This window comes from Haemaphysalis longicornis, unplaced genomic scaffold, assembly GCF_048455015.1.
Source record: "Haemaphysalis longicornis isolate Haplotype H1 unplaced genomic scaffold, Haemaphysalis longicornis Haplotype H1 scaffold_3, whole genome shotgun sequence".
In the NCBI taxonomy this organism is placed as follows: domain Eukaryota; kingdom Metazoa; phylum Arthropoda; class Arachnida; order Ixodida; family Ixodidae; genus Haemaphysalis; species Haemaphysalis longicornis.
Window position 1 is genome coordinate 62490299 of NW_027526335.1, and position 24801 is coordinate 62515099.

Below are 24801 nucleotides of genomic sequence, written 5' to 3' on the forward strand. Positions count from 1 at the left end.
TAAGAAACAAAACAAAAAATATGGAGACATTATTTTGCAGTCTGTTAAATTTTGTCGCAACCCGGAGCCGAGAATCCAGAAAGAAATCACTAAGAAATGTAAGCAGGGCTTTAACGGCTAGCTTTGTTTCCTATTGTCAGCCCACATACCCACAATCTTTTGTTCAGACAGAGGGCGAGTGTCCAAGCGTAGCAATGCTGCTTCAAGGTTCTTTCGCTCACTAGAGTACTCTGGACAAGCGCTAAGCAAATGTTCGATAGTCTCAGGACAACCACACAGAAGGCCGTCCGGGCTGTCCTCCCGTCAGATTGTGTGGAGATACTTCCGGGTCAATGTTGATGCCGAAACTCGTCAGGTGGAAAAGGAGGCCACAAGCGATAAGCCCAGTTGTCGTTGTGCGTTGCATGGTTACCTTCAAGATTCGCGTGCTTTACATTTTCCTTCACGAAAGGGACGAATAATTTTCTGTGCAGCTATGAAGTGCAGTCGAGCGTGACTTGAAGGTTATCGCGTTAGCATAGACCGCCCAAGCATGCCACCGGCATAGCGATCCCTTAATGACTGAAGGGTGACTGAGAGATGTCCATGCTACTTTTCGCATGCAATGTTGATTGATTGATTGATTGATTGATTGATTGATTGATTGATTGATTGATTGATTGATTGATTGATTGATTGATTGATTGATTGATTGATTGATTGATTGATTGATTGATTGATTGATTGATCGATCGATCGATCGATCGATCGATTGATGGTAGGGTTTAACGCGCTGAAGCAACGCAGGCGATGAAGCGCACCGTATTGAAGGGCTCCGGATTAATTTTGACCACCTGGGGATCTTTAACATGCGCCGAAATTTCGTACACGGGCGTTTTTGCTTTTCGTCTCCATCAGAAAAGCGCACATGCAATGTTAGCTTCGCCTTTCAAAAACCCAGGTTCTGCAGGTTTGATAATAACAATTGATCAAACCTCCCCAAGGTCCCGCAGTAATGCACTACCTCATTTTGATAATGTGAATGACTTTATTTCTTTCTTTTTTTTTTTTTTTTGCTAGAAAAAAGCAGATGACTGGGCAAGGCGGCGATACGGTTAAACAGCAGACTGCCCGAATTCCAAAAACCTGATGACGTGAAACGTCGCAAAACAATTACGCTGGTTTGGTGCCAAGGGAAAGAAGAAGTGCTCCGACCTAAACATCTGCAAACTGATGCGCAGTAAGTCCAATCTCATATTTTAAAGCATTATCTTCCTCCTTTACGTGTTTTAGTGCAGATAATTTGGAGTGTAATGCTGTGAAGCAACTGCCAATTCTGCGTTGGATGCACTGCCCCGGAGCAAGTGAGCAACACCTGGTGGTAGCTGCTAGGTGCTTCGAAGTCATTGTGTTATGGCAACTTTACCTTTTTTTGTGACTGCATGCAATCGTTTTTCACAGATGAAATATGGATTGTACATTGATTGTCAAAGTTGTGCATTAAACAGTAAGAAAGCATCAAATTTTATTAACTTTATAAAAATCTTGTTTTCATGGGCTGTAAAATTATACAGTAACACCTCGTTAAATCGAAATCGCGCATCTCGATAAATTGGCTAAGTCGAAATTTTCCGCGGCACCGAACCATTTCTTATACGTACCATGTATTTATTGCCCTTTTTGTGAATCAGGCTGGAGACAAGGCAGTTGGGAACTATGGTCTGGGCTGTAGAAATAGCAGGGGGGACCTACTAGTTGAGTTTGCAGAACGGAATAACCTACGCATAATCTGTAAACGGGAGAGTCGGAAGTGGACCTGGAGGAGCCCGAATGGGGAGCACAAAAATGAAATAGACTTCATATTATGCGATTACTCTGGCGTTGTGCAGGATGTGGAAGTGCTCGGAAGGGTAAGGTGTAGTGACCACCGTATGGTAAGATCTCGAATTAGGCTAGATTTGAGGAGGGACCGCAACAAGCTAGTACGAAAGAAGCCAATAAATGAGCTAACAGTAAGACGTAAAGTAGAAGAATTCAGGATCGCGCTGCAGAACCGATATTCCGCCCTTAACATGGAAGCCGAGCTTACGACACAGGAAGCCAGCGACAACCTTACACGCATTATCACGGAGTGTGCAGTAGAAGTCGGGGGCACTATGGCTAGACAGGATACTGGTAAACTTTCACAGGAGACGAAAGATCTAATCAGGAAACGGCAAACCATGAGAATCTCTACCGCAGCTGACAGAATAGAACTAGCCGAGCTCTCGAAGTTAATCAATAAGCGGAAGACAGCTGACATACGGAAGTATAATATGGAGAAGATCGAATACGTTGTAAAAAACGGAGGTAGCCTGAAGAGAGAGAGAGAGAGAGAAAAGGACTTTATTTAGCAGTGAAGAGACGTCTTGGCGTGGGGAAAAATCAGCTGTATGCACTTAAGAATAAGCAAGGCAATGTCATCACAAATAGGGATAAAATAGTCACAGTGGCCGAGGAGTTCTATAGAGATCTGTACAGCAGCCGGGACATACAGGATAATGCCGAACGAGACAGTAGTTCAGAGGAGATAGACATCCCACCAGTAACGACCGAAGAAGTAAGGAAGGCTTTGAAAGAAATGAAAGGGGGCAAAGCACCTGGTGAGGATCAGATAACAGCAGACATCTTGAAGGATGGCGGAGAAATTGTACTTGAAAAACTGGCAAACCTGTATACGCAATGCCTAATGACCGCAATGGTACCGGAATCTTGGAAGAACGCGAACATCATCCTAATCCATAAGAAAGGCGACATGATGGACTTGAAAAATTACAGGCCGATCAGCTTACTGTCAGTCGTCTACAAGGTATTTACCAAGGTAATCGCTAACCGAATCTCTGCAACCTTAGATTTCAGTCAACCTAAAGAACAAGCAGGGTTCCGTAAAGGTTATTCAACAATGGACCGTATTCACACGATCAATCAGGTGATAGAGAAGTGCGCCGAGTATAATGAACCCCTATATTTAGCCTTCATAGATTATGAGAAAGCATTTGACTCGGTCGAAACCCTAGCAGTCATTCAGGCATTACGGAACCAGGGGGTAGATGAGCAATACGTAAGAATACTAGAGGATATCTACAATGGGTCTACAGCTACCATCATCCTCCATAGGGAGAGCAGTAAAATACCTATAAGGAAGGGTGTCAGACAAGGAGACGCAATCTCTCCAATGTTATTCACAGCATGCTTACAAGAAGTATTCAGAACGCTGGATTGGGAACAGGTGGGAGTAAGGGTTAATGGAGAATACCTCAGTAACCTCAGATTTGCTGATGACGTTGCGTTGCTAAGTAACTCGGGGGACGAATTGCAAAGCATGCTTTCCGCACTGGGCGAACAGAGTAGAACCGTGGGCCTGAAAATTAATATGCAGAAAACTAAAGTAATGATCAATAAACTCGGGACAGCACAGCAGTTTGAGATAGGTGGCGAGGCAGTGGTAGTGGTAAGCGAGGCCAAGTTGTGACTCCAGATCCCAACCATGAGGCAGAGATAATTAGAAGAATCAGAATGGGGTGGGGTGCATATGGCAGACATTCCCAGATAATGAATAGCAGCCTACCATTTTCGCTGAAGAAGAAAGTGTATGACAGCTGCATCTTACCGGTACTCACCCACGGGGCAGAAACTTGGAGGCTCACTAAGAGGGTTCAACTTAAATTGAGAACGACTCAGCGGGCAATGGAGCGGAAAATGCTAGGTGTAACATTAAGGGACAAGAAGAGAGCGGAGTGGGTCAGGGAGCAAACTGGTGTTAAAGACATATTAGTAGAAATTAAGAAGAAGAAATGGACGTGCGCACGGCATGTAATGCGAAGGCAAGGTAACCGCTGGTCATCAAGGGTAACAGAGTGGATCCCTAGAGAAGGCAAGCGCTGCAGGGGGCGGCAGAAAGTTAGATGGGCAGATGAGATCAAGAAGTTTGCGGGGATAAATTGGTCACGGTTGGCACAGGACCGAGGTAATTGGAGAATACTGGGAGAGGTCTTTGCCCTGCAGTGGGCGTAGATAGGCTGGTGATGATGATGGTGTGGAAGTATTTTTGTGCCAAACTGCGGATATCGTTAAATCTTGACTGAGAGTGGAACAAATAAATGACACCACCTTCCCGCGAGAGAACCCTGAGTTGATGCGAAGCATCTGGGAGTTCCGTCATTTTCCGTTATTTGGATACCCAATATCGTGAACGTTTCGGAACCTCCGAGATGCTTCGCATCAACTCAGGGTTCCCTCGCGGGTAGGTGGTGTCATTTATTATATATATCAGATGGAGTACACGTGGAGAGGAGGAGATGAGAGAGGAGACGCGCATGCGCGCAGCTGCGGTGATGAGTAGCGCGCGCGCTATCACACAGCTGGCGTGTAGAGGGGGAGAGGAGGAGCAGCGCACGCGCTATCGCACAGCTGGCGTGGAGAGAGGGAGAGGAGGAGAAGCGCGCACGCTATCGCACAGCTGGTGGGGAGAGGGGGAGAGGTGCGGACGGACGACGGACGGACGACAGAGCCGAGAGCAAGAAATGCTTTGCATCTAAAATTTCGACGCCACGGACCATTTCACAAGATCCGCGCCTAAGTCACGTGATTTTTTTTCTCGTATAGACGCGCCTACCACAAAGCCGATGTTTATCACCTCTTGGAAATCTGCCAAGAGGTGATAAGCCTTGCCGATAATGGTGTCACCGAAATCGACGTGAACTTGCAGGAGTACGCGCTATGCGAGCGGGATAGGCCCGGGACAGGAGAATTCTTACGGACGCCGCAATCGTTGAAATGGCCACACAAGGCGGGGCCGGCGACGACGGGGCCGGCAACGACGAACGTCCTCGAGAGGTGCCGACATCTGCGCCGAAACGAGGAATTTGCTGCGCTTGCTGCGAAATATGGTTGAGTGCAGCGGCGGGTAAGATCGGCTCATGCGTCGAGCAGCTAGAGGACCCCTTACCCGAGTGCGACGCAAAGTATACACAAGCATTACGCAGTTCTTTTCTGCTAAGTAAAATTGCAGTGCCACTAAACGCACCCGGTGAACGTTTCGTGTATGTTTTTTTCTCTTTCAAACCTTTATGAAAAGCAAGATTGGAAGCTGCTGTTGAAGAGCTGGTAAGTATATGTAGCGCATTTTTTGCAGAGAACTCGGTATTTTATGGCAATTGGCGCAACTTTGCTTATCTGAAAATCCTCTTATCTCGAAGTATTTCCAGGTTTTTACTTCTTCGAGTTAACGAGATATTGCTGTATCTCATATAGTTATTATCTGATACTTTTGAGTTAGAGCCCCCCCCCCTCCCCCCCCCCCAAAAAAAAACAAAAAACAAAAAAAACGCAGGCTTTATGTTCCGGTATATGCCATCTTTTTTTACAGGTCTGCAGGAGTGCACTGGGTATTGGCATATGTATTTCATTAATCATGAGCTGTTTTGCCACATAGTCAGTTATTGTACCACAACATGGATGACTGTGTTTATGATGTTAAAGGTGCTCATCTGAACTAAGCTAACTGTAGCACTGCTCTGGGATCGGCTTGCTGTTTGGGCATCTATCCAAGTTAGGGCTATATAGCGCATCATAGTTTTGCTAAACGAAGTAAAATTCATGCACCTTTCGTGCGCTTTTGCTACTTGCCTGAAACCCGGTCACCTTCCTTGTGTGACGTATCATTGTGATGTTGTGTGAAGTATATTTACAAAATCATAGGTGAGCACTAAGGTACCAACTTGTGTTGGTGACGTTTGTTTTTTACCTCATTGCTCTTGCTCCGTGGCATTTTTTATATGCAGGCAGCCTGACAGAGCACAGACAAAGCCAGGAGCATGGCAACCTTGAAGGATGTCGAGAAAGCGGCGATGTCTTGGTTGTTTCGACACGCGAAGGAACGGGCAGCTGCAGAACGGAAGCTTCTCGAGGCAACAATGGCCGGCACTGTGGATGAAGAGCTCGACTAAACTGAAAAATATCCGACACTTTTCCAACTTCTAAATTTCAATAAAAAAATGTTGTGTGTACGTGGTGTTTTGTTTGCAGCTTAATCAAGCACTTCGAGGCATGAATAATTATGACATGTTTCAAGTCACCCCTAAAAGTATTTCAGAGACATCGCAAGGAAGTAATTTCTTTGTTCTGCTTGGGATGACAAGTAACCATAAAAATGAACAAAACCTGTCCCGGAAAGGACCTACAAGCACATTCTGGAACATCCAAGGGACTTCCTTTATTTCACATGGAAGATTCGATCTCCAAGTGAAGTCCTACCTGGGACATCCCGGGGAGGTCTTTTTTGCATCACTTGGGATGTTTTTGGAACTTAATTGGGATGTACCTAGGAGATTCCAAACTTACAAGCGGGACATTCTTTACACTCACTTAGGATGTCTATGCGTGTTCTGGGCTCGCACATATAGACAACTAGAGGACCGAATTTCTGTTCCAATCTTGCGAAGCTAAGAATGCAAAAAAAAACAAAAAATGGCCGCGTGCCTGCTCATTTCGATAGTAATGTCGGCGTAAGACAATAGTCCTCTGCCCCTCCTGCCATGCAAATGCCTCCCTCTTTTTTTCCCGCCAACCTCTCACGCTCTTGCCCTCTCGTACCGGTCCTCCCGCGAAAAACACTGTAAGGATTCGCTCAAGTAAATTCAATTTTCTTGCGTTCCGCTGCCTGGGCGTCATCAATTGGAACCTTTCGTTGCTCTAAGACTCCTTGGTATGCGGCCACAAGGCCTAGGCTCGGGCGCGAGCGCTTTTTTTTGTATTTTGGTTCGGAAAGATTGTTTCCAGTGCGTATTTTTTTACTTCCCATCGCAAAAAAAAAAAAAAACAGTTTTAATATGAAGAACGTCGCAAATACCATGTATATTTTGATGGTTAATTCCCTCAGATATGCCTAATGTTTTATTCTTCAACGTTGACATGAACGAAGTGGTTTAGAAAAGTTTTATTTATATAAACTTCCGGTTCAAGAACTCTAAATAAAGTTCTGGCCGTGTGGCTGAATTGAAGAACTGACACATCAGACAGGCACACCCACACACAGAGGCCGGTTAGATGGACAGAAAGACACAAATTTGGTCTAACTTACGCAAGAAAGAATGTCGTCGTTAAAAGTGTCTACAAAGAAGCCTGAAAAGGAGCGCGAGCCCAAGGGTCCAACCGATTCCGTACCCAAATAAGCAGTAATTAGGGAATCTCATCAGCGAAAAGTAGAGCTGCGCAACTGAGAACGCGTACTTTCCGAGAACTAAAATGGTGAGCAGTTTGTTTTGTTGTCTTATTTTTACGGGACGCGGAACGAACCAAGAATATGAGCGTACGTTCAAATGGGCCTCACAAACGAATGTTAACAAAAAGGAAAAGCAGAGGGTGTGAGTATGTGTGTTAGTTTTTTTTCATTCATAACTTCTTGTACTCTCTCGCTCCTCTGCCTCTCTTATACACTTTTCTGACACACCCTCCTCCCCCTCCCCACACCAGCAAGCGTTCCAGTGGACATTCTAAGGTGCCACAAATTACGCCTGCTGGAGGACCTTCCTTTCCTTTTTTCTTGACAATGAATTCATTCATTCAATCATTCCCCGGAACATCTTTGGAAAAAGCAAACCCCCAGGGAAAATGAAGAGACCGCGGGCACGGCCTTCCAACCACGGCCCGCAATAAAGAAAAAAATACGAACAAAAAGACCTAGGTCCGAGTCTGACATCCGGGCTGCGCCGCGGCGCCCATTCCGGGGCGCTGTCCCGCTACTGCGAGACGCGGGAGCTTTTGCCTGCTGCGTCTCCGCCCTGGGCCGGTTCGCTCCTCCTTAGGCGACCTGGCCGCCCCGAGCTCCCCCGGGGTCACCATATCGACGCCCCGCTTAGCGCGGACGTCCCGTCAACATGGCCAACCGCGGCACAGGAGCCCCGGCCTCAGCTCGTCCTCTAGGCCCGGCCTCCGAGAAGCTGGATTACAGGGGCTCGCCACGACCCCCGGCCGTCAGCGAGCGTCGCAGTGGCAGCATTCGACTCTTGCCTGTCGGCAGTTCTTTTTTTTTTTTTTTTTTACTTTTCCTTCCTTGAACTGTCACGGCCCCGTTTATGACGGGATTGGTTAAAATGTAAATCCGTGTTCGGCAACTTAAAGATTTCCCGAAGTATCGTTTCGGCTGTGCTAACGTAAGATCCCTTCCGTTAGCACAGCTGCAGCCACAATGCAGGTCAGCCGCTCGGCAATGTGGCGCCACGTTGGGATGTGTAAGGTAAGCTCCATGTGAGCACAGCCTCGCTTGGTCTCCGCATCACGGAGCGGAAATCAAACAGGTGTGCGCGCTTAGATTGAAACCGCCGTGTTTCATGGGTATCTCGATCGGTGGCGTACTACACGACGAGTGAAGGAACGGGAAATAGCCGACCGCTTCGCACTTGTCGAGAGAAGACTGAAGTTATGTTCCAAGAGGGGTGAGAGGTACAGACTGGGTACATGCGGTGCAGGCGGGAGAGGCAAGGGACACGTAGTCGTGGAACATTAATTAGAGGTTCATTGCATAGGGCTTCGTTACGACTGTATTTAGGAATGGGACTGAGTGTAGCTGTAGCAATGAATGATTTGGAGGAGCAGAGGCTCGTAGCCAGAGGGGGGAGGGGGGGGGGGGGGGCACACCGAGCCCGTGCCCCCCCACCCCCCCCGAAATTTAACAGCATAGCTTTACACCTCTACCCCTCAACGGTTTCATCACCGTAGGTAAAAACGATCTCCATGGACAAAAAAGTCAAAGCCTAAGACGCTAAGCGCATGCGCCGGCTAATCAGGCATACAGCATAAAGCACATAGTTTCTTAGTAAGTATATTAGAGAGGAAACTGCACTTGAGATGTCATGTCGTCGTGGGGGGTTATGGGAAGACCCCCATTTTTGGCTTAGGCTTGGCATGAAAATTAGGATTTGCTTTCTTCACTATGCATTAACACATCTACGAGCTACGAGGAAGCCGAAATCTTCCCTATTCTGTGGTAGCCGTGTTCGGTGAAACAGCAGGCAGTGCGTGATAGCACCTGCACGCTGGTCATGCCGGAGTGAAGGAACGTATGACTGAGCGGGTAATATACCGCCGCAAAGCTTGTAGCTGACGAAAAAAAAAAAAAGAAAGAAAACCTACTTCGACGAAGACAATATACGACTGATACTGGCGCCTGTATCTGTCCTATCTTCTCTTCGGATCCGTGACTTTTTAACGCCACGTTTTTTTTTTCTTCAAGTATGAACCAACTCGCCCAGTAACAAGATTTGTTAAACTGTAGCTGACGGTCGGTGCACCGACCGGTTCACCACGAAGACGACGTACGTTTTGACGGTTTTGATAGGCACGCTCAAAAAGCTTTCCAAACTCTTCAAACAACTTATTATCTCATATAATGATAAAATTACTAAGATAAGAGTCTCTAATGAGTTTCCCCCAAAATATTAACATTGTTGTTAATACCAGCTTGGCCTGCCGAAAAGTAGGTACAACGGTGCCTGCAAAAATGCGATTTACTTCCTTTTTTCTTTGCTTTAAAAAAGTCTATTTTATTTTCCACTTATATAATAACGCACCATTCTATGCGTTTTTGCGGCACTGTGTTCGAATATACGGCCACTAAAGCGCTTTAATCCAAGCCAATGATGAAACTAAGGCGAGCGCATGATCTAATGGCGGTCCAGTTCACTCTAGTTTAAGCGTGGCCTCCGCGATTTGCTGCCGGCGGCGCGCCGCCGGTAGCCGATCGCGGAGGCCACGGAACCACAAAAGAAGCATGTAAACCGCATCATGGATGATAAGGCGCCTGTGAACAATGAGACCGCCCCCTCCCCCAACACGCGTTCCTGGTAAAGATTGTGTTTGCAGATTATCTTTGAACGCTAGGCAGGACTATACATAGGTGCCACGTAGAGCAGTTCTTGACCGAGGCGCCGACCGCATGGGTCGGGCTGGTCAGGATGCATCATTCGTAGCCAGAGAAGCCGAACGTAGTGTCAGTAGATAAGCTGCTAGAGTATCTCCACTGAGGCACGCATTTCAGCCATAGAGGTATTTTTTCAGCAAAGGTGGCCATTTCGGCGTGTATCAGTGTCGCGAGACTGCCGTGCCTACGGCTTCGCCATTAACTTCGACGGTGTCGTTTGTTAACAACAGTACCGAAGATTCGGCAAGACGGCATCTTTGGACATATTTCTGCTCCTGAAATGCTGTTACGCGCGTTGTCTTTAATTCGCATTCAGAATGGCGCCACTCACGCGCAGCCGCAGAGCAGGGAGGACAAGCTAAACCAACCAGAGTTGACCAACTAAAACGCATAGCGGCGCTCATGAACCGTCGCAGTGTAAACAAATGTCACGTAATGTGAACTGACCAATGATCATGTAGGCTGCACAGAACAAAAGAAGAAAAGAGTGCCGATACTCTTTACCCTCTGTACCCGCGAGTAAGCTACCCTCCGGGCCTATACCACAAGCTGCATGCAGTACTGTGGAGGCTACACTGTTGTCAATAAAGCCCCGCGAAGGAAAGCGAGAATAGGCGCCGGGGCACCTACCGAGAGGGGAGGCTGTATGAAAGGTCCTTTCAAAACCTCCTTCACGGTGAGTTAGGCGCCCTCAGTGGGCGCTCTATTGACAACAATGTAGCCTCCACAGTGCTGCATGCAGCTTGTGGTATGAACTATAGGAGACCGCGAAATACTCTGACATTACATGTAACATGGAGGATAGGGCACGCTTCCCCCCCCCCCCCCCCCTCACTCGACAAGAACAATGCATCTATTGACAAATTCAAGCCGGGTCCTTTCCACATCCTCTACTTCAAAACAAAATTTCCCCCGCGAGATACGGCAAGGAATGCTCTTTCTGCAAACGACTCGGCACACTCCGCCACGTAATTGGAGAGCGCGACTTTTCGGGGGAGGGGGGCTCGCGGTCGACCAGAAGATGGGACGGGGAAATGGGTAGGCAAGGCTTCTTGCGCGCTGTTTTTCAAACGAAGCTTGAAATAACTGATTTTAACATGCGATTTGTGTATGCTGAATGCTATACATGCTAACAGTAAAGGCCACCTTAAGGAGCTTAGATGATGATACGTAATGATGATGGACTAAATTCCCGTTCGCCGGTCTATGGGTAGACCACGGGTGATTCGTTCGTCTGTAGAGAAGGCGGTTATGCGGGCACGCGCTCGTGAGCGTGATCATGAGAGTGAGTGGCACGCGGCCCCAGAAGTTCGTCAGGCGGAAGTGGAGGCCTACACTGGGTGTTTACTATCAAGATTCGCGTGTTTTAGATTTTCCTTTAGGAAAAGGACTAATACGTTTTCTTATCAGTCGAGCACGATTGGTAGGTTATCGCGCCAGCATAGAGCGGCCACGCGTGCCGTCCTACGGTTTCGTTTTGGAACCATGAAAATCAAGATTTCGCACTCTTATCTCCCTTGTTGGCTGTTCCATGCTACAACGATAGCCCGCACGACCATAGGTCGTGCGGGCTATCATAGGTACCATAGGTACGCACATATACGCCAATATTTACCTTTCACAAGCAAACGAAGTAATTAGGCTCGCCTTAGCATCACCTCACATAGTATTTGCCATGATGACTCGCCGATTCATCTCTTCCATTAGTTCCCTGTCTCCCTCTGATGTTTGTGTAACCGTACGTGCACATACACAAGAATCGTACGTTATGTCTGACTCCTCATTCGCCTTACCGAATCACGGAGTTCGAACCGTTACTGTTGCGTGCATTTTGTGAAATATATATTTCATATCTTCAGGTCGCGAAAATTAAGATACTCGCTGTTCGCGCTGATCTGTTGTCATCGACCGTCATTTACCATTACGCTTGTGAATTTGCCTGCCCAAGTAGAAATTGGGACCTGGGCTCCCGCATTTCGATTTTTTCATTCTGTCCGTTCACGGTCGCCAACCAGCTCGAATACAAATAAGTTATAGTTATGAAGGCGAAATTGCTTCTGCTGCTTTATTTTCGTATTTAGGCTTGTGGTCAGCCCAAACACTGTAGTCCCCGTCATGCTTGCTGCGCAGAATCGCTGAAAAAAGCTTCGCAGTCTAGTGTTCCTCATATTTTGTGCTCCGTGATCGTCGTCCGCGTGCGGATGGCGTGCAGACTACCGGAGGGGTACTGTGACCCCTGTGTGGTTTGACGAATGGCGCATTCAGTACAGCTGACAGGTTGAATTGAGCCGCGAGAATTCCACGTTTAAATTTCCCGCCAGCACAATGCGCATGTCATCGGTAGCGGCGTGAAGACTAGCTATGCATGCACGCCCCCATTCTTTCACAACATAGAGTTGCTTAGTAAGTATATATACTAGGGAGGAAACTGCGCCTCGTAAGCCATGTCGTCGTGGGGGTTCATGGGAAGGCCCCCTTTTTTGGCTTGGGCTTGGCATGACAATTGGATTATTAAATGGTTTTCGGGATTTGCTTTCTTCACTATGCATTAAAACGTTTATGAGCTACAAGGAAGCCAAAATCCTCCCTGTTCTGTGGTAGCCGTGTTCGGTGAAACAGCAGGCAGTGCGTGATCGCACCTGACGTTGCTCATGCATGCTGCAATCGAAGGACGCATGACTGAGTGGGTAATATCGTAATATGCAGCCGCGAAATTTGTAGCCGACGAAAAGAAGAAACAAAACGTACTTCTACGAAGACAAGATACGACCACAGGGATACGACAGATACGGGCGCTTGTATGCGTCCTATCTTGTTATCGCGCACGACTCTTTAACGCCACGTTTTCTTTTTTTTTTTTTGTTAAAATAGTTGGCGGTCGGTGCTCCGGTTCACCACGAAGGCAACGTTTTAATAGGCACGCTCCAAAAAAGCTTTCCGAACTCTTCAAGCAACCTAATATTTGCAATAATGGTGAAATTAATAAAATCAGAGTCTCTAATCAGTGTAGGGGGAGGGGTGCGGACGGACAACGACGCCGTATGGAGGGACAAGGCGAGTGAATGAGATGCGTCGCATCTAATAGACGGGCGAAAATGTCGCGCGGAAAGCGTCTCATGCTGAAAAATTATCGGCTTACTTTGGCAATCAAAGCCGGCAAGTTGCTCTGGTAACGCCTGATAAGGACGCTACCGCCGTTATCAGCTGATTGCGAAGCTTGTGAAAGAGAAATCGGTGGTGACGAGGGGAATAAAAGTTGTAAAAGAGGTGTCAGCAATGGCAAGGAGAGGTCTAGTTGGGTTCGTATTATTGTGGGCTGCGTTTTAGGTTTTATGGTATACACAAAATTAGCGAGATCACCTCTTCTAGTTCACTTTACCCGAACCAAGGGGACAGCACAAACGCAGCTGTCAGTACAATATTTGCATGGACATCATGAGGGACAGCAAGATGCCTCAATAAGAAGCTTCAAGAACACCGCTACACATGCCAGCAAACAGCCCCCTCAGGCAATCTGTCGCTGCACTGGATTATTGAGAGTGCAGCCCAATGTTTGAAAATTCCTGTTTTGGAAAAATAACAGAACAACGACACCCGAAACTTAGGAAGTCTATCACATATGAAGCGAGCAGAGCGCATACATGAACTCATGCTCAGTTATTCTGACCGCGCCTGAAATAGACCTAATGAAACGCAGCTTACAGAGAGTTGACACATGGAAAGAAAAGGCGCCAGGTACGCGGGTTCGGTTCCCGGCCCCGACGGCCGCTTTTCTGGTGAAGGCGAAAAGCAAGAACGCCTGTTTTTTCGAGATTAGGCGCAGGTTAAAAATCCCCAAGTGGTAAAAATTAATTCGGAGCCCTCCGCTACGGCGCGCCTCATAACCTGCGTAGTTTCTTCGTGTTAAACCATACAATAAATCAAAAGCGTCCTGCAGAGAATACACTGCTATTTAAAAATTAAAACAAAGGAAAAGTGCCTTTTACCAGCTTATGATGCTTTGCCGCCTGTCACCTGTGAGGTATAGTGAAAAGTTTTCCTACACTTGCCCCTCCACCCCTTCTATTTGTATCTTGTAACCCTTCTGACTTGTTTGGTCTCCAAGGAAATAATGTACTTGTAATAAATCAATTTACAGTAGCGCTCACACTGTCCACTTCGTGTGTCTTAATTTTTTTCACCATGTAACCTAAAGCGCACTCTACAAAACGGAAGTGAAATTCATTTTTATGTATTGAGGGCGCAATAATCGGCCTAAAAAAGTAGCAGACGCCACTGCCTGGAGTCTGCCGTTAAAGCTGAAAGACTGTCGCCATAAGAAATATTTTTTTAGCTGTTGCGCTTAGCAGCTGCATTGCCGCTTTGGAAGGTTACGTGTTACTCCTTTTTCAGCGTGTGCTTTTACCAGTGCGGCTGTTGTTGCTGACCGTAATGTGTGGGGTGTGCGGCCTCACCAAAAAAAGCTTCGTCATAGTTACTCCGGCTGTTTACCCAGCGCGCGAGCAAGCGTCTCACGAGGAGCGCCCGGCGTCGTCCTGGCTTGCGCATGGCGCTCGCAAAAAAATACCAAGACAACAGTTCACGTATGTCGCCGCCTCAAGGGGGGAGCACAAGGCAGCTCGCGCTACAGACGCCCAGTTCGTGAAGTCGGTTTCACCTGCGGACAAAACGACACGGACCCGCCAGTCATGCATGAACAATGGTATAGATGGATATGACAATGACTACTACTACCGCAGTGAAAAGCGACTATGCAACATGTAAATAAACAATTTCAAACCTAATGCAATGCGTCGTGGTGCTTACATCGAAAGAGAGTGCCCACAGAGAAAGAAATCATCCAGCTTCGTTGTGGTGTAAGCCTTGCGCAACTTAGTGCAAACTTCGCCATTTTTTTTTATGTGAAGCTTTTTATTCCTCGCTGATGGCGTGGGAGCCTGAGTAAAAGCCCTGTAGAAAAGCCAACTTTACAGAGTAGGTTTTAGAAAACGATGATGATGTTAAGCGAAGGCACATCAAGCGCCTCAAGAAAAACCTTTCCCTTGGTGAGGATAACCTGGGTTTCCCGCGATATGAAGCCGACGTCTATCCCATTGCGCAATACTAGCTAAATTTAAGTATTTTTTGCCACCTGCTGTTAAACTGCATATCTATATAACTCGTTGTTTATGTCTCAACTAAATTACTGACTGCTTTCTTGTGTGGGGAAACACAACCAAAACAAACCTAAACCGAATGCAAGTGTTACAAAAAAAGCAATACGACATATAGCTGGCGAGAGCATAATGCACATACTAAAAATCTACTCAAGAAACTCAATTTGATATCAGTTCACAACCTTTATAACTTCAACCTAGCAAAATCATACTAATCTCACTTACATCATCATGACACTTTCATAACATCAATTGCGAACCTAACAGCAAAAGCATACGAATACCCAACGCGTTCACAAGAGATATGGACTGTACCATTTTCGCGTACTACCTTTGGAAACCAAATGATTCGACACACTTTGCCTTCCTTGTTAAACCACCTTGTCGCCAAGGAGATTACCACTGAGCATGCAAACAGCGTTGTATTAAAAAAATTTTTCGTTACAGCAGAATAATTTCTAAAAACTTTGTATAGTGATGCCACAAAAATGATTTTCTCTGGATGTGATGCCCGTTGCTGTCTGTAACCGGGGCTCGGACTTTGTCAAGTGAATTAATTTCACTTTTTTTCCGAGCCCCCCGCTTGTCGGAAATAAAGTTTTATCTTATCTTATCTAACACTGTTGAATCAGTTTCTATTTTAAACTGTGACTTTGACTCAGGTTGCACGGGAGAAAGCTTCGAGCTTTAATTCTCGCAATACAGGCTTTTTTTTTGTCAGTTGGATCAAGTTGGGAGGAGATAATGATTGTTTTAGGAAATGCCTCATAGCCAATGTGAAGCTTATCTCTTAAAACACCCAATTTTTTTTTCTCGCTTCACGTAACATAGTGGTGTCGGTGTCAATTGGGCCGCATTGAAGGTCTCCGCAAAATGAAACAATTCATGTGATTTACAATAAGGGCGAAGTTAAAACTCCCGTGCTGTAAAAAAACAGTCAGTTGGAATGTGAATTAGCGGTGGTTGTGAATGAGCGTGAGTGGGTGATGGGAGTGGAAATTGCGTGTGAGTGGAGGAAGCGAGTGGTCACTGCGAGTGAGTGTGAGTGGTCATTACAAGTGGTGAGTGCGAGTGGTGGGGATGAGTGGTAAGCGTGAAGGAATGCGAGTTGTGACGACGAGGGGTGAGCGTGAGAGCGAGTGAGTGCGAGTGGTGAGGACGAGTGGCGAGCGTGAGCGGGAGTGAGTGAGAGTGGTGAGGCCTGAGTGGCGAGCGTGAGTGCGAGTGAGTGCGAGTGGTGGGGCGGAGAGGTAAGCGTGAGCGCGAGTAAGTGCGAGTGGTGGGGACGAGGGGCGAGCGTGAGCGGGAGTGAGTGCGAGTGGTGAGGGTGGAGGGGTGAGCGTGAGCGCGACTGAGTGCGAGTTGTGAGAGCGGAGTGGTGGGCGTGAACCTGAGTGAGTGCGAGTGGTGGGGACGAGTGGCCAGCATGAGCGCGAGTGAGTGTGAGTAGTAAGGGCGGAGTGGCGAGCGTGAGTGCGCGTGAGTGCGCGTTGTGAGGGCGGAGTGGCGAGTGCGAGTGCGAGTGAGTGCGTTAGGATAAATATATTTTTTTGAGTGAGTGTGGGTGATTGGCATCCAGTTTTGCCGAGCTATGCGCACGACTGACTTGCCACCCTTTGGGTTTTACGCTTTACGTTCGTTGTTATCAAGCACAGACTTGGTTGCCTTTTATCTACGCCGACGATACCGAAACTGGCATGATTTGCTAAAGCTGGTGTTCTGTCAGCTTGATTTGAAAGAGTAGCTTTCCCGAGATAACCTTCGAATCGCAGTGGACTGTAGGTGCGGCACATTCGTATGTTATGGCGGTGAAGCTATAGCAATCGTGCGTCTTCGTCCTTAAGTAATCGTCGTTTTGTTAATAGTAAACTTACGCTTTTATCGGAACACCTTATTGCACTACTGTTGAATGTTGAGAATTGATGCACGTTTCTTAAATTTCATTCTATTTCTATCCGTTAAATCGAACAGACATGGCTTCAGTAAAATTCCGGTTAAGCAAATACAGAATGCTGATTCTAATCAAGAGGGAGGTCAAGAAAACAATGAAATACTGCCAAGAAGACAAAGCTCCGCAATAAAGAGAATTGTACAGTTTTGTTGATGTGGAGGAAATACAAGATGGGCAGAGCAATGCTCCTCATACAGCAGAAATTATGGAACTGCAATAGTCAATGAAATGCGATGTCGGTAGAAAAATAAACACATCAAGGATTGATAGTTGACTGAACAAAACGCAGTCACATGCTCTGTCATGTGATCATACTTTGTACCAGTGTAAAGGCAAGGAATGACACGCTAAAGTCCAGACCACATATATGCCTATATGAGGCTTTTCCAGCTGTTCAGCCATTTCTCGGCCGTTCTGTTCCGCCAGCGAAACAGCGGGACTGCCTCGATCGGCTCGCGGCAGGTTCGCGGCGCTGCTCGGTGTATTCGTTGCGAAACGCACCCGAGCTGTATATGTTGACATGTACAGCATATGGAGCGGGCACAGGGATCAGACGTTGACGTAGCCCTTCTTTTCAGCTTTATATGAGCAAGAATCAGGTTCCGCGCCTGCAGGAGACTTCAGGCGGTTCTTCAGGCTACTTAAACCGCACCCCATGCAGCCTGGCACGAAACATTTGGGGGGGGGGGGGGGGGGGTGCACAGGCCCGGTGTGTTCCCCCCCTGGCTACGCCCCTGAAGACCAGACCCTACTGATCACCAGAGGCCAGGAGGCCCGAACAGCACATGGAGACCGTGAAGAGGGCCCCACTCCATCTGGCGCCAAAAGGCCTATAAACGGTACCTCCGGCAAGGTCGTTCCGTTCCGGCCAAAACTGTTTATAGGCCTTAACGGCGCCAGCATTTTTGGCTTAATAAAGTCTATTTTTTCTCTTTGAGGAACTTCGGGGTTCGCACGCCGCTCACGACCGCGCGCCCGCACAACCACCTGCATGCTCTTTGGCCGAACCAATCATTCCTGGTCTACCCATAGACCCGAAAACTTGAATTTAGGTAATCATCATCATCATATAATCCCCTTAAAGTGAGCTTTACTATTAGCGTTTAGCATACACACATCGCACCTTCACGGCAGTTATTTTAGGGTTCGTTTGAAAACCAACGCGCAAGAAGCCTTGCCTTCCTACCTCCCCCTCCCATCTCTTCGTCGAGCACGCACCCAGGAATAGCAGTATTGTCAGAGGGGTCATGAATGCCCTGGTGGGGAAGGGGAGGGACACGGAGGGAGCGGGGCAATAATCGAAAAGATGTTACTGTTCAAGGTTCAACCACTTCAAATCTCCCCCCCCCCCCCTCCCCCCGAAAAAAAATTCCGGCTACGCCAGTGTGTAAGAGGGTCTGCTTAACACTTTAAATTACTGACTTAGTTTGGTTTAGCTTCTTAATGTAATGTTTGTTTAGGTGTTCCCTGTTGGTTAGGTTTCGTGTTGTTTTTTAAGTATATGTTTTTTTTAGTAGCTTCCGCGCCAGAAAGGAAGATCCGCTAAAGCCGGTGTTTCGTCTGCTTCATTTTGACGAGTTCTGCTCCCGCAGGCTTCAAATCGCTGATTGATTGATTGATTGTAGGGTTTAACGCGCCGACGCAACGCAGGCGATGAGGCGCGCCGTAGTGGAGGGCTCCGAATTAATTTTGACCACCTGTGGATCTTTAACGTGCGCCGAAATCTCGTACACACGGGCGTTTTCTCTTTTCGCCTCCATCAGGAAAGCGGCCGCCGCGGCCGGGAATCGAACACGCGACCTCGTGCTCAGCAACGCCTTAGCCACTGATCCACTGGGGTGGGTAGGCTTGTACTCGCAATTACTGTCACACGCGTGTCTTAACCCGTAAGTAATGGCGTATTGTTATTTTTCTGTGTTCATAACGTCGTAAAATACTTACACTCAGCGGAGCATCTTTTTGCACGGCTGTTGAGTGTTGAGTTTATTTAGTTTCTAGCTGTTCAGTGGAACAGACATGGTTTCAGCAAAACCGCGGTTAGGTAAATACAGAATGCTGATTCTAACCAAGGGGGCGGCCAAGGAATTAATGGAACAGTGCCAAAAAACATGTACAAAGCTCCACAATAAAGACAATTGTTGATGTGGAAGCAATACAAGACGGGCAGAAAGCAATGGTTTTCATACGGCACACTTTATTGAACTGCAGTAGTCAATGAAATGTGATGTCGGTAGGCAAATAAACGTATCAAGGATTAATGGTTGACTGAACAAAATACAGTGACATGCTCTGTCATGTTATTACACTTTGTACCATAGTGAAGACACGTGTATGTCCATATGAGGCTTTCATGATGCGTCGCCGTTTCGCGGCCGCGCTATTCCGCCAGCGATATAGCACGACTGCCTCGATCGGCCCCGGGGGGTTCCCGGCGCAGTACGACGCGAAATGCAGCAGGAGCCGTTCGAAGCTGGGCGACGTCCGCGCGTCGCCCTTGCAATATGTGTTTGCATGTACAACATTTGGAGCGAACACGGAAATCAGACGTTGGCTTAGTCTTTGTTTTCACTTTTGCCGAATTTGCACCCCCCCCCCCCCCCCCCCCCGGCAACGCGCCTCTGCTCCTGCATCCGGGTCCTCGGCATGCACGTGGACGCCAGCCGCACCAACAGCACCACGATCGAGCGAATGACAACGAAGATGGGCATCGCCACGCGCCTCGTCAAGGGAGTCTCCACGCGCGTGCGGGGGATGCAGGAAGCCAGCCTCCTCCGTCTGCTGCAGGCTTTCGTGGTGAGCCACGTGGCGTACGTGGGCGCCTTTCACCAGTGGAGGACCCAAGAGCGGGCCCGGATCGACGCGGCCATCCGCAAGTCGTACCGGGCGGCCCTGGGCCTCCTCAACGGCACCAGCAACGCGGCCCTCCTGTCCTTAGGCGTGCACAACACCCTGGCGGAAATCAGCGAGGCGCAGCGCGTGTCACAACTCGAACGCCTGAGCACCACCAGATCGGGCCGGAAGATACTACAGAGGGTGGGCCTGAGCCCGCCGCTCGGACCCGCGGCGGAGGACGAGCTCGTTCCGCTGCGGGACGACATCGCCCGCCGCGTCATCGTGCCGCCGCTCCCGAGGAACGTCGACCCGGAGCGGAACGTCGAGCGCAGGTCGGCGCGAGCGTGCGCGCTCGCCAAGGAGTACAACGAGCGCGAAGGCGCAGTGTTCGTGGACGCGGCAAAGCACCGCGAGCGGGCCGACACCTTCGTGGCGGTGGTCGTGAAGGCCACCACGGGAGAACTGCTGAGCGCCGGGAGCGTGCGGGCCACGACCGCCCGCCAGGCCGAAGAGGCGGCGATCGCCCTCGCCCTGGTCCGGCCGGGCACGACGACCATCCTCAGCGACTCCAAGTCGGCGATAGCGAACTTCTCCCGGAGCACGGTGTGCAAGAGCACCGCGCGGCTCCTCTCCAGCATCGGAGAGGGAGCCCGCGCGAACAGCACGAGCATCCGCTGGTTCCCCGCCCACGCGGGCCGGGAGCTGCGCAACGGCCACCTCAACCGCAACGAAGAGGCGGACGCCGCGGCTCGAGACCTCGCCACGTGCCGAGCCGCGCCCCCCCCCCCCCCCCCCTCGCCCGACCCCCCTCCGAGCCCGGAGAAGAACAGCAAGACGACGATGACGACTCGGAGCCCCTGACCGCCTACGGCGCCACGCTCCGGTGGTACAGGCACAGGAGACGAGCCTTCCCGCCCCCCCCCCCATCCGGGGCTTACGAGAGGGGAGGCAGTGTTCCTGCGGCAACTGCAGACAGAAAAGGTTTTCACGCCGGCGCTCGCGCGCCACGTGTGCCCGGACCTCTACGAACGAAGTGAGTGCAGTGCAACGTTACTAGTAACGTTGGTGCAGTGTGTGTGCGCGAGTGCCCGCGGACCTTGCCCATCTCATGTGGGGCTGCGAAGAACACTGTGCGCGTGACGGAGGCCGCGGCCTCCCACCGGACGTTCGCGACATGATCGGCTCTACGGAGCACGGACCGTCCAGCGGCTCGAGGCTGCTCTGGCGCGGCAACGGCGAAAGGAGGACCCGCGCTCCCCACCGGTTGCTTCCCTCGGGAACGGTGACAGGAGGCGGGGCGGGGACACCCCTAGTAGCCCGAGCCGCAGGCCAGGCCCATTGCTTCGAGGTCAGCCCGATACCTAGAATAGGTAGATAGACAGGGGTGACGGCGAAGCCCTGCGTGGCCTGACCCGCACCCCCCGCCGGACAACACAATAAAGGTCATTTCTCTCTCTCTCCAAAGCACTTAATCATTCATAGCTACAGCTACACTCAGTCCCATTCCTAAATACAGACTTAACGAAGCCCTATGCAATGAACCACTAATTAATGTTCCACGACTACGTATACGTGTCCCTTGCCTTTCCCGCCTTCACCGCATGTACCCCGCTCTGTACTTCTCACCCCTCTTGGAACATAATTCTTCAGTCTTCTCCCGACAAGCGCGAAGAAGTCGGCTATTTCCCGTTCTCCACTCGTCGTGTAGTACGCCACCGATCTAGAGACCCATGAAACACGGCGGTTTCAATCCAAGCGCGCACACCTGTTTCCGCCCCATTGATGCGGAGACCAAGCGAGGCTGTGCTCACATGGAGCTTACCTCACATATCCCAACGTGGCGCCACATTGCCGAGCGGCTGACCTGCATTGTGGCAGCTGTGCTAACGGAAGGGATCGTTAGCACAGCCGAAACGATACTTCGGGAAATCTTTAAGTTGCCGAACACGGATATACATTTTAACCAATTCCGTCATAAGCGGGGCCGTGGCAGTTCAAGGAAGAAAAAGTAAAAAAAAAAAAAAAAAATCTGCCGACAGGCAAGAGTCGAATGCTGCCACTGCGACGCTCGCTGACGGCCGGGGGTCGTGGCGAGCCCCTGTAATCCAGCTTCTCGGAGGCCGGGCCTAGAGGACGAGCTGAAGGCGGGGCTCCTGTGCCGCGGTTGGCCATGTTGACGGGACGTCCGCGCTAAGCGGGGCGTCGATATGGTGACCCCGGGGGAGCTCGGGGCGGCCAGGTCGCCTAAGGAGGAGCGAACCGGCCCAGGGCGGAGACGCATCAGGCAAAAGCTCCCGCGTCTCGCAGTAGCGGGACAGCGCCCCGGAATGGGCGCCGCGGCGCAGCCCGGATGTCAGACTCGGACCTAGGTCTTTTTGCTCGTAATTTTTTTTTTCTTTATTGCGGGCCACGTGGTTGGGAGGCCGTGGCCGCGGTCTCTTCATTTTCCCTGAGGGTTTGCTTTTTTGTATTTATTTACCGAGGCTCCACTTTGCCCTTTTTGTTAACATTCCTTTGTGAGGTAAAAAAAACATTCTTTTTGTGAGGTAAAAAACATTCTTTTGTGAGGAAGTAAAAAAATACGCATTGGAAACAATCTTTCAAACCAAAAATACAAAAAGCGCTCGCCCCCGAGCCAACACCTCGTGGCTGCATTCCTAGAAGTCTTGGAGTAACGACAGGTTCAGTTGATGACGCGGGAGATGATGCGGGATAAAATTGAAATGACTTGAGCAAACCTCCGGTGTTTTTCGTGGGAGGACCGGTACGAGAGGGCAAGAGAGTGAGAGTTTGTTGATAAAAAAAAGAGAGGCAGTTGCATGGCAGGAAGGGCAGAGGACTATCGTCGTACGCCGACATTACTATCGAAGAGAGCAGACAAGTGGCCATTTTTTTGCATTCTTAGCTTCCCAAGATTCTGTCGATAAGTGCCAACGGATCGGCTATTTCCCGTGCCTCCACTCATCGTGTAGGAGACGGCGCTAGCTGAGAAACCTGAAGCCTATACATAAAAAGTAAAATCGAAGTCGGCCCAGGCGTCACTGCACCACGTGACCCCCCACCGCGCTGCCGCCGCGAGCTCTTCAATTTCGTCTGCTCGAAACTACTCTGCTGCCCGTTGTCGCGAAGCCTGTTATATGTTGGTTTTTAAGTGCGAATGCACTTTATAAGCGACCCCAAACCATTCACCGCCGGCGCCGGCGGCGGCGGCGTCCGCAGTGCTCCTCTATATTTAAAAAAGAAACAGCATCCAGCGCCAGATTTCGATCCGAGGACTTTGCGGCCGCAGCGCGACGCTCTACCGACCAAGCCACGGACGCGACGGTGATATCAGTGTTAGTGACGCGCCTTATATCTTTAACGCATTCAAACTACGTCGTCAGCGGCGTGCGTTGGCGACTCAGCAGCGGCTTGATAACTGCGTGGTGTACACGTGATACTACAAACCCGATGGAAGAGAAGGCGGCGAGGCGGTGGGCTGCGGGGGCCGAGCGCAAGCGCCGCAAGCGGGCCGACAACCATGCATTCGCACTTTCACATTCTCCCCCTCGGGGAAATGCGGGGGAATTTTTTTCCAACGGCTTTTGTCTTTCGCACATACGCGGCACTCCTGCCCGCACGCGGGTATGAGATCACCGAGCAAACAAATGCAGGAAGGACGGGGAAAAGCTACCGCCAACCAAACACGAGAGATGATGCCCCGGAGTCGGAAACCGCCGCCGCCGCCGGCCCACCCGACCATGGAGGTCACGTGCTGGGCCGACTTCGGCGGCTTGAGAAAGAGAAACGGCGGAGGGAGCGGCTTCAACGGAGCTGGGCTTGCGAAGGCTAGCTGCGTGACGTCATGCCGTCTCCTAACTTTTTCTTCCTCCATGGTGTAGTCTGCCACCAATCGAGAGACCCAGGGGCATAGCCAGGGAGGGGCACACCGAACCTGTTCCCCCCCCCGAAAGTTTTCATGCCAGGTTTGCGGGCGGTTCAAGTTGCCTGAAGAACCGCCTGAAGTCACCAGCAGGCACTGAACCTGCAGTTTAATGGACATGCTCGTTCATGCAAATCTGAAAAGAAAGACTAAGCTAGCGTCTGATCCTCATGGCCGCTCCAAAAGCTGTACATGTAAACATATAAAGCCACGCGACGCCTGGGCGTCATCCGGCTCCGAATAGCTCCATGCTGCATTTCGTGCCGAATGCTGCGCCGGGAACCCGCCGCGAGCCAATCGTTTGTGTCGCTGGCGGAACAGCACGGCCGCGAAATGGCGGAAAAGCAGGAAATGAATGAATGAATTTATAAGCTTGGATAGGAAAGAACACCAGCAGGCGTAGTTTGTATCACCTCAGGGTGGATACAGGAACGCCTGCTGGTGTGGGGGTGTGGGGAAAGGGGAATACAGACAGGCAGGAAAAGGAGAAGGGCAGGAAAAGCCTCATAAGGACATACATGTAATCTGGATTTCAGTGTTATATTTTGCATGCCATTTATTCCTCTCACGTTCGCGCAAAGCGTAATAACATGACACAGCATGCGCTGTATTTTGTTCAGTCAACTACCAAGACTTTGTATGTTTATTTTCCAACCAACATCACCTTTCATTGGCTACTACAGAACAATAAAGTATGCTGTATGAAAAGCATTGATGACGATTCCAGGTTTAATGGCGCAAAGCTGACAAAGGCAAAGAGTGTCATGACTTGTACAAGTCATGGTGTTCTTTGCCTTTTTTGTTGGCCTTGTCGAACGATTATTACAAATCTTTCGGATCTCATTCACCATAATGGTGGATGCAAATCCAGCAATATGCCGTATCGCCTAATTGTGTCATATGCCTTCTCCATGTCACAGAACGCAGAAAAGCAGTGTTGCTTATGGACAAAGGCGTCTTTCACATACGATTCAAAAGCAACCAGGCCACCTGTAGTTGATCT

General features: G+C 49.5%; 2 protein-coding genes across 2 annotated transcripts in view; one reads left to right on the plus strand and one right to left on the minus strand.

The window, feature by feature from the left end:
• Positions 1-24801, plus strand: part of LOC144174532 (uncharacterized) — a 598699-nt gene that overhangs the window by 158604 nt on the left and 415294 nt on the right. The window lies entirely within an intron of this gene.
• Positions 1-24801, minus strand: part of LOC144173628 (uncharacterized) — a gene marked incomplete in the record, with an annotated part of 29814 nt that overhangs the window by 1584 nt on the left and 3429 nt on the right. Inside the window, 1 exon segment of the mRNA XM_077701971.1 lies at positions 21925-22002. Within this exon segment, the coding sequence (XP_077558097.1) occupies positions 21925-22002 (78 nt within the window).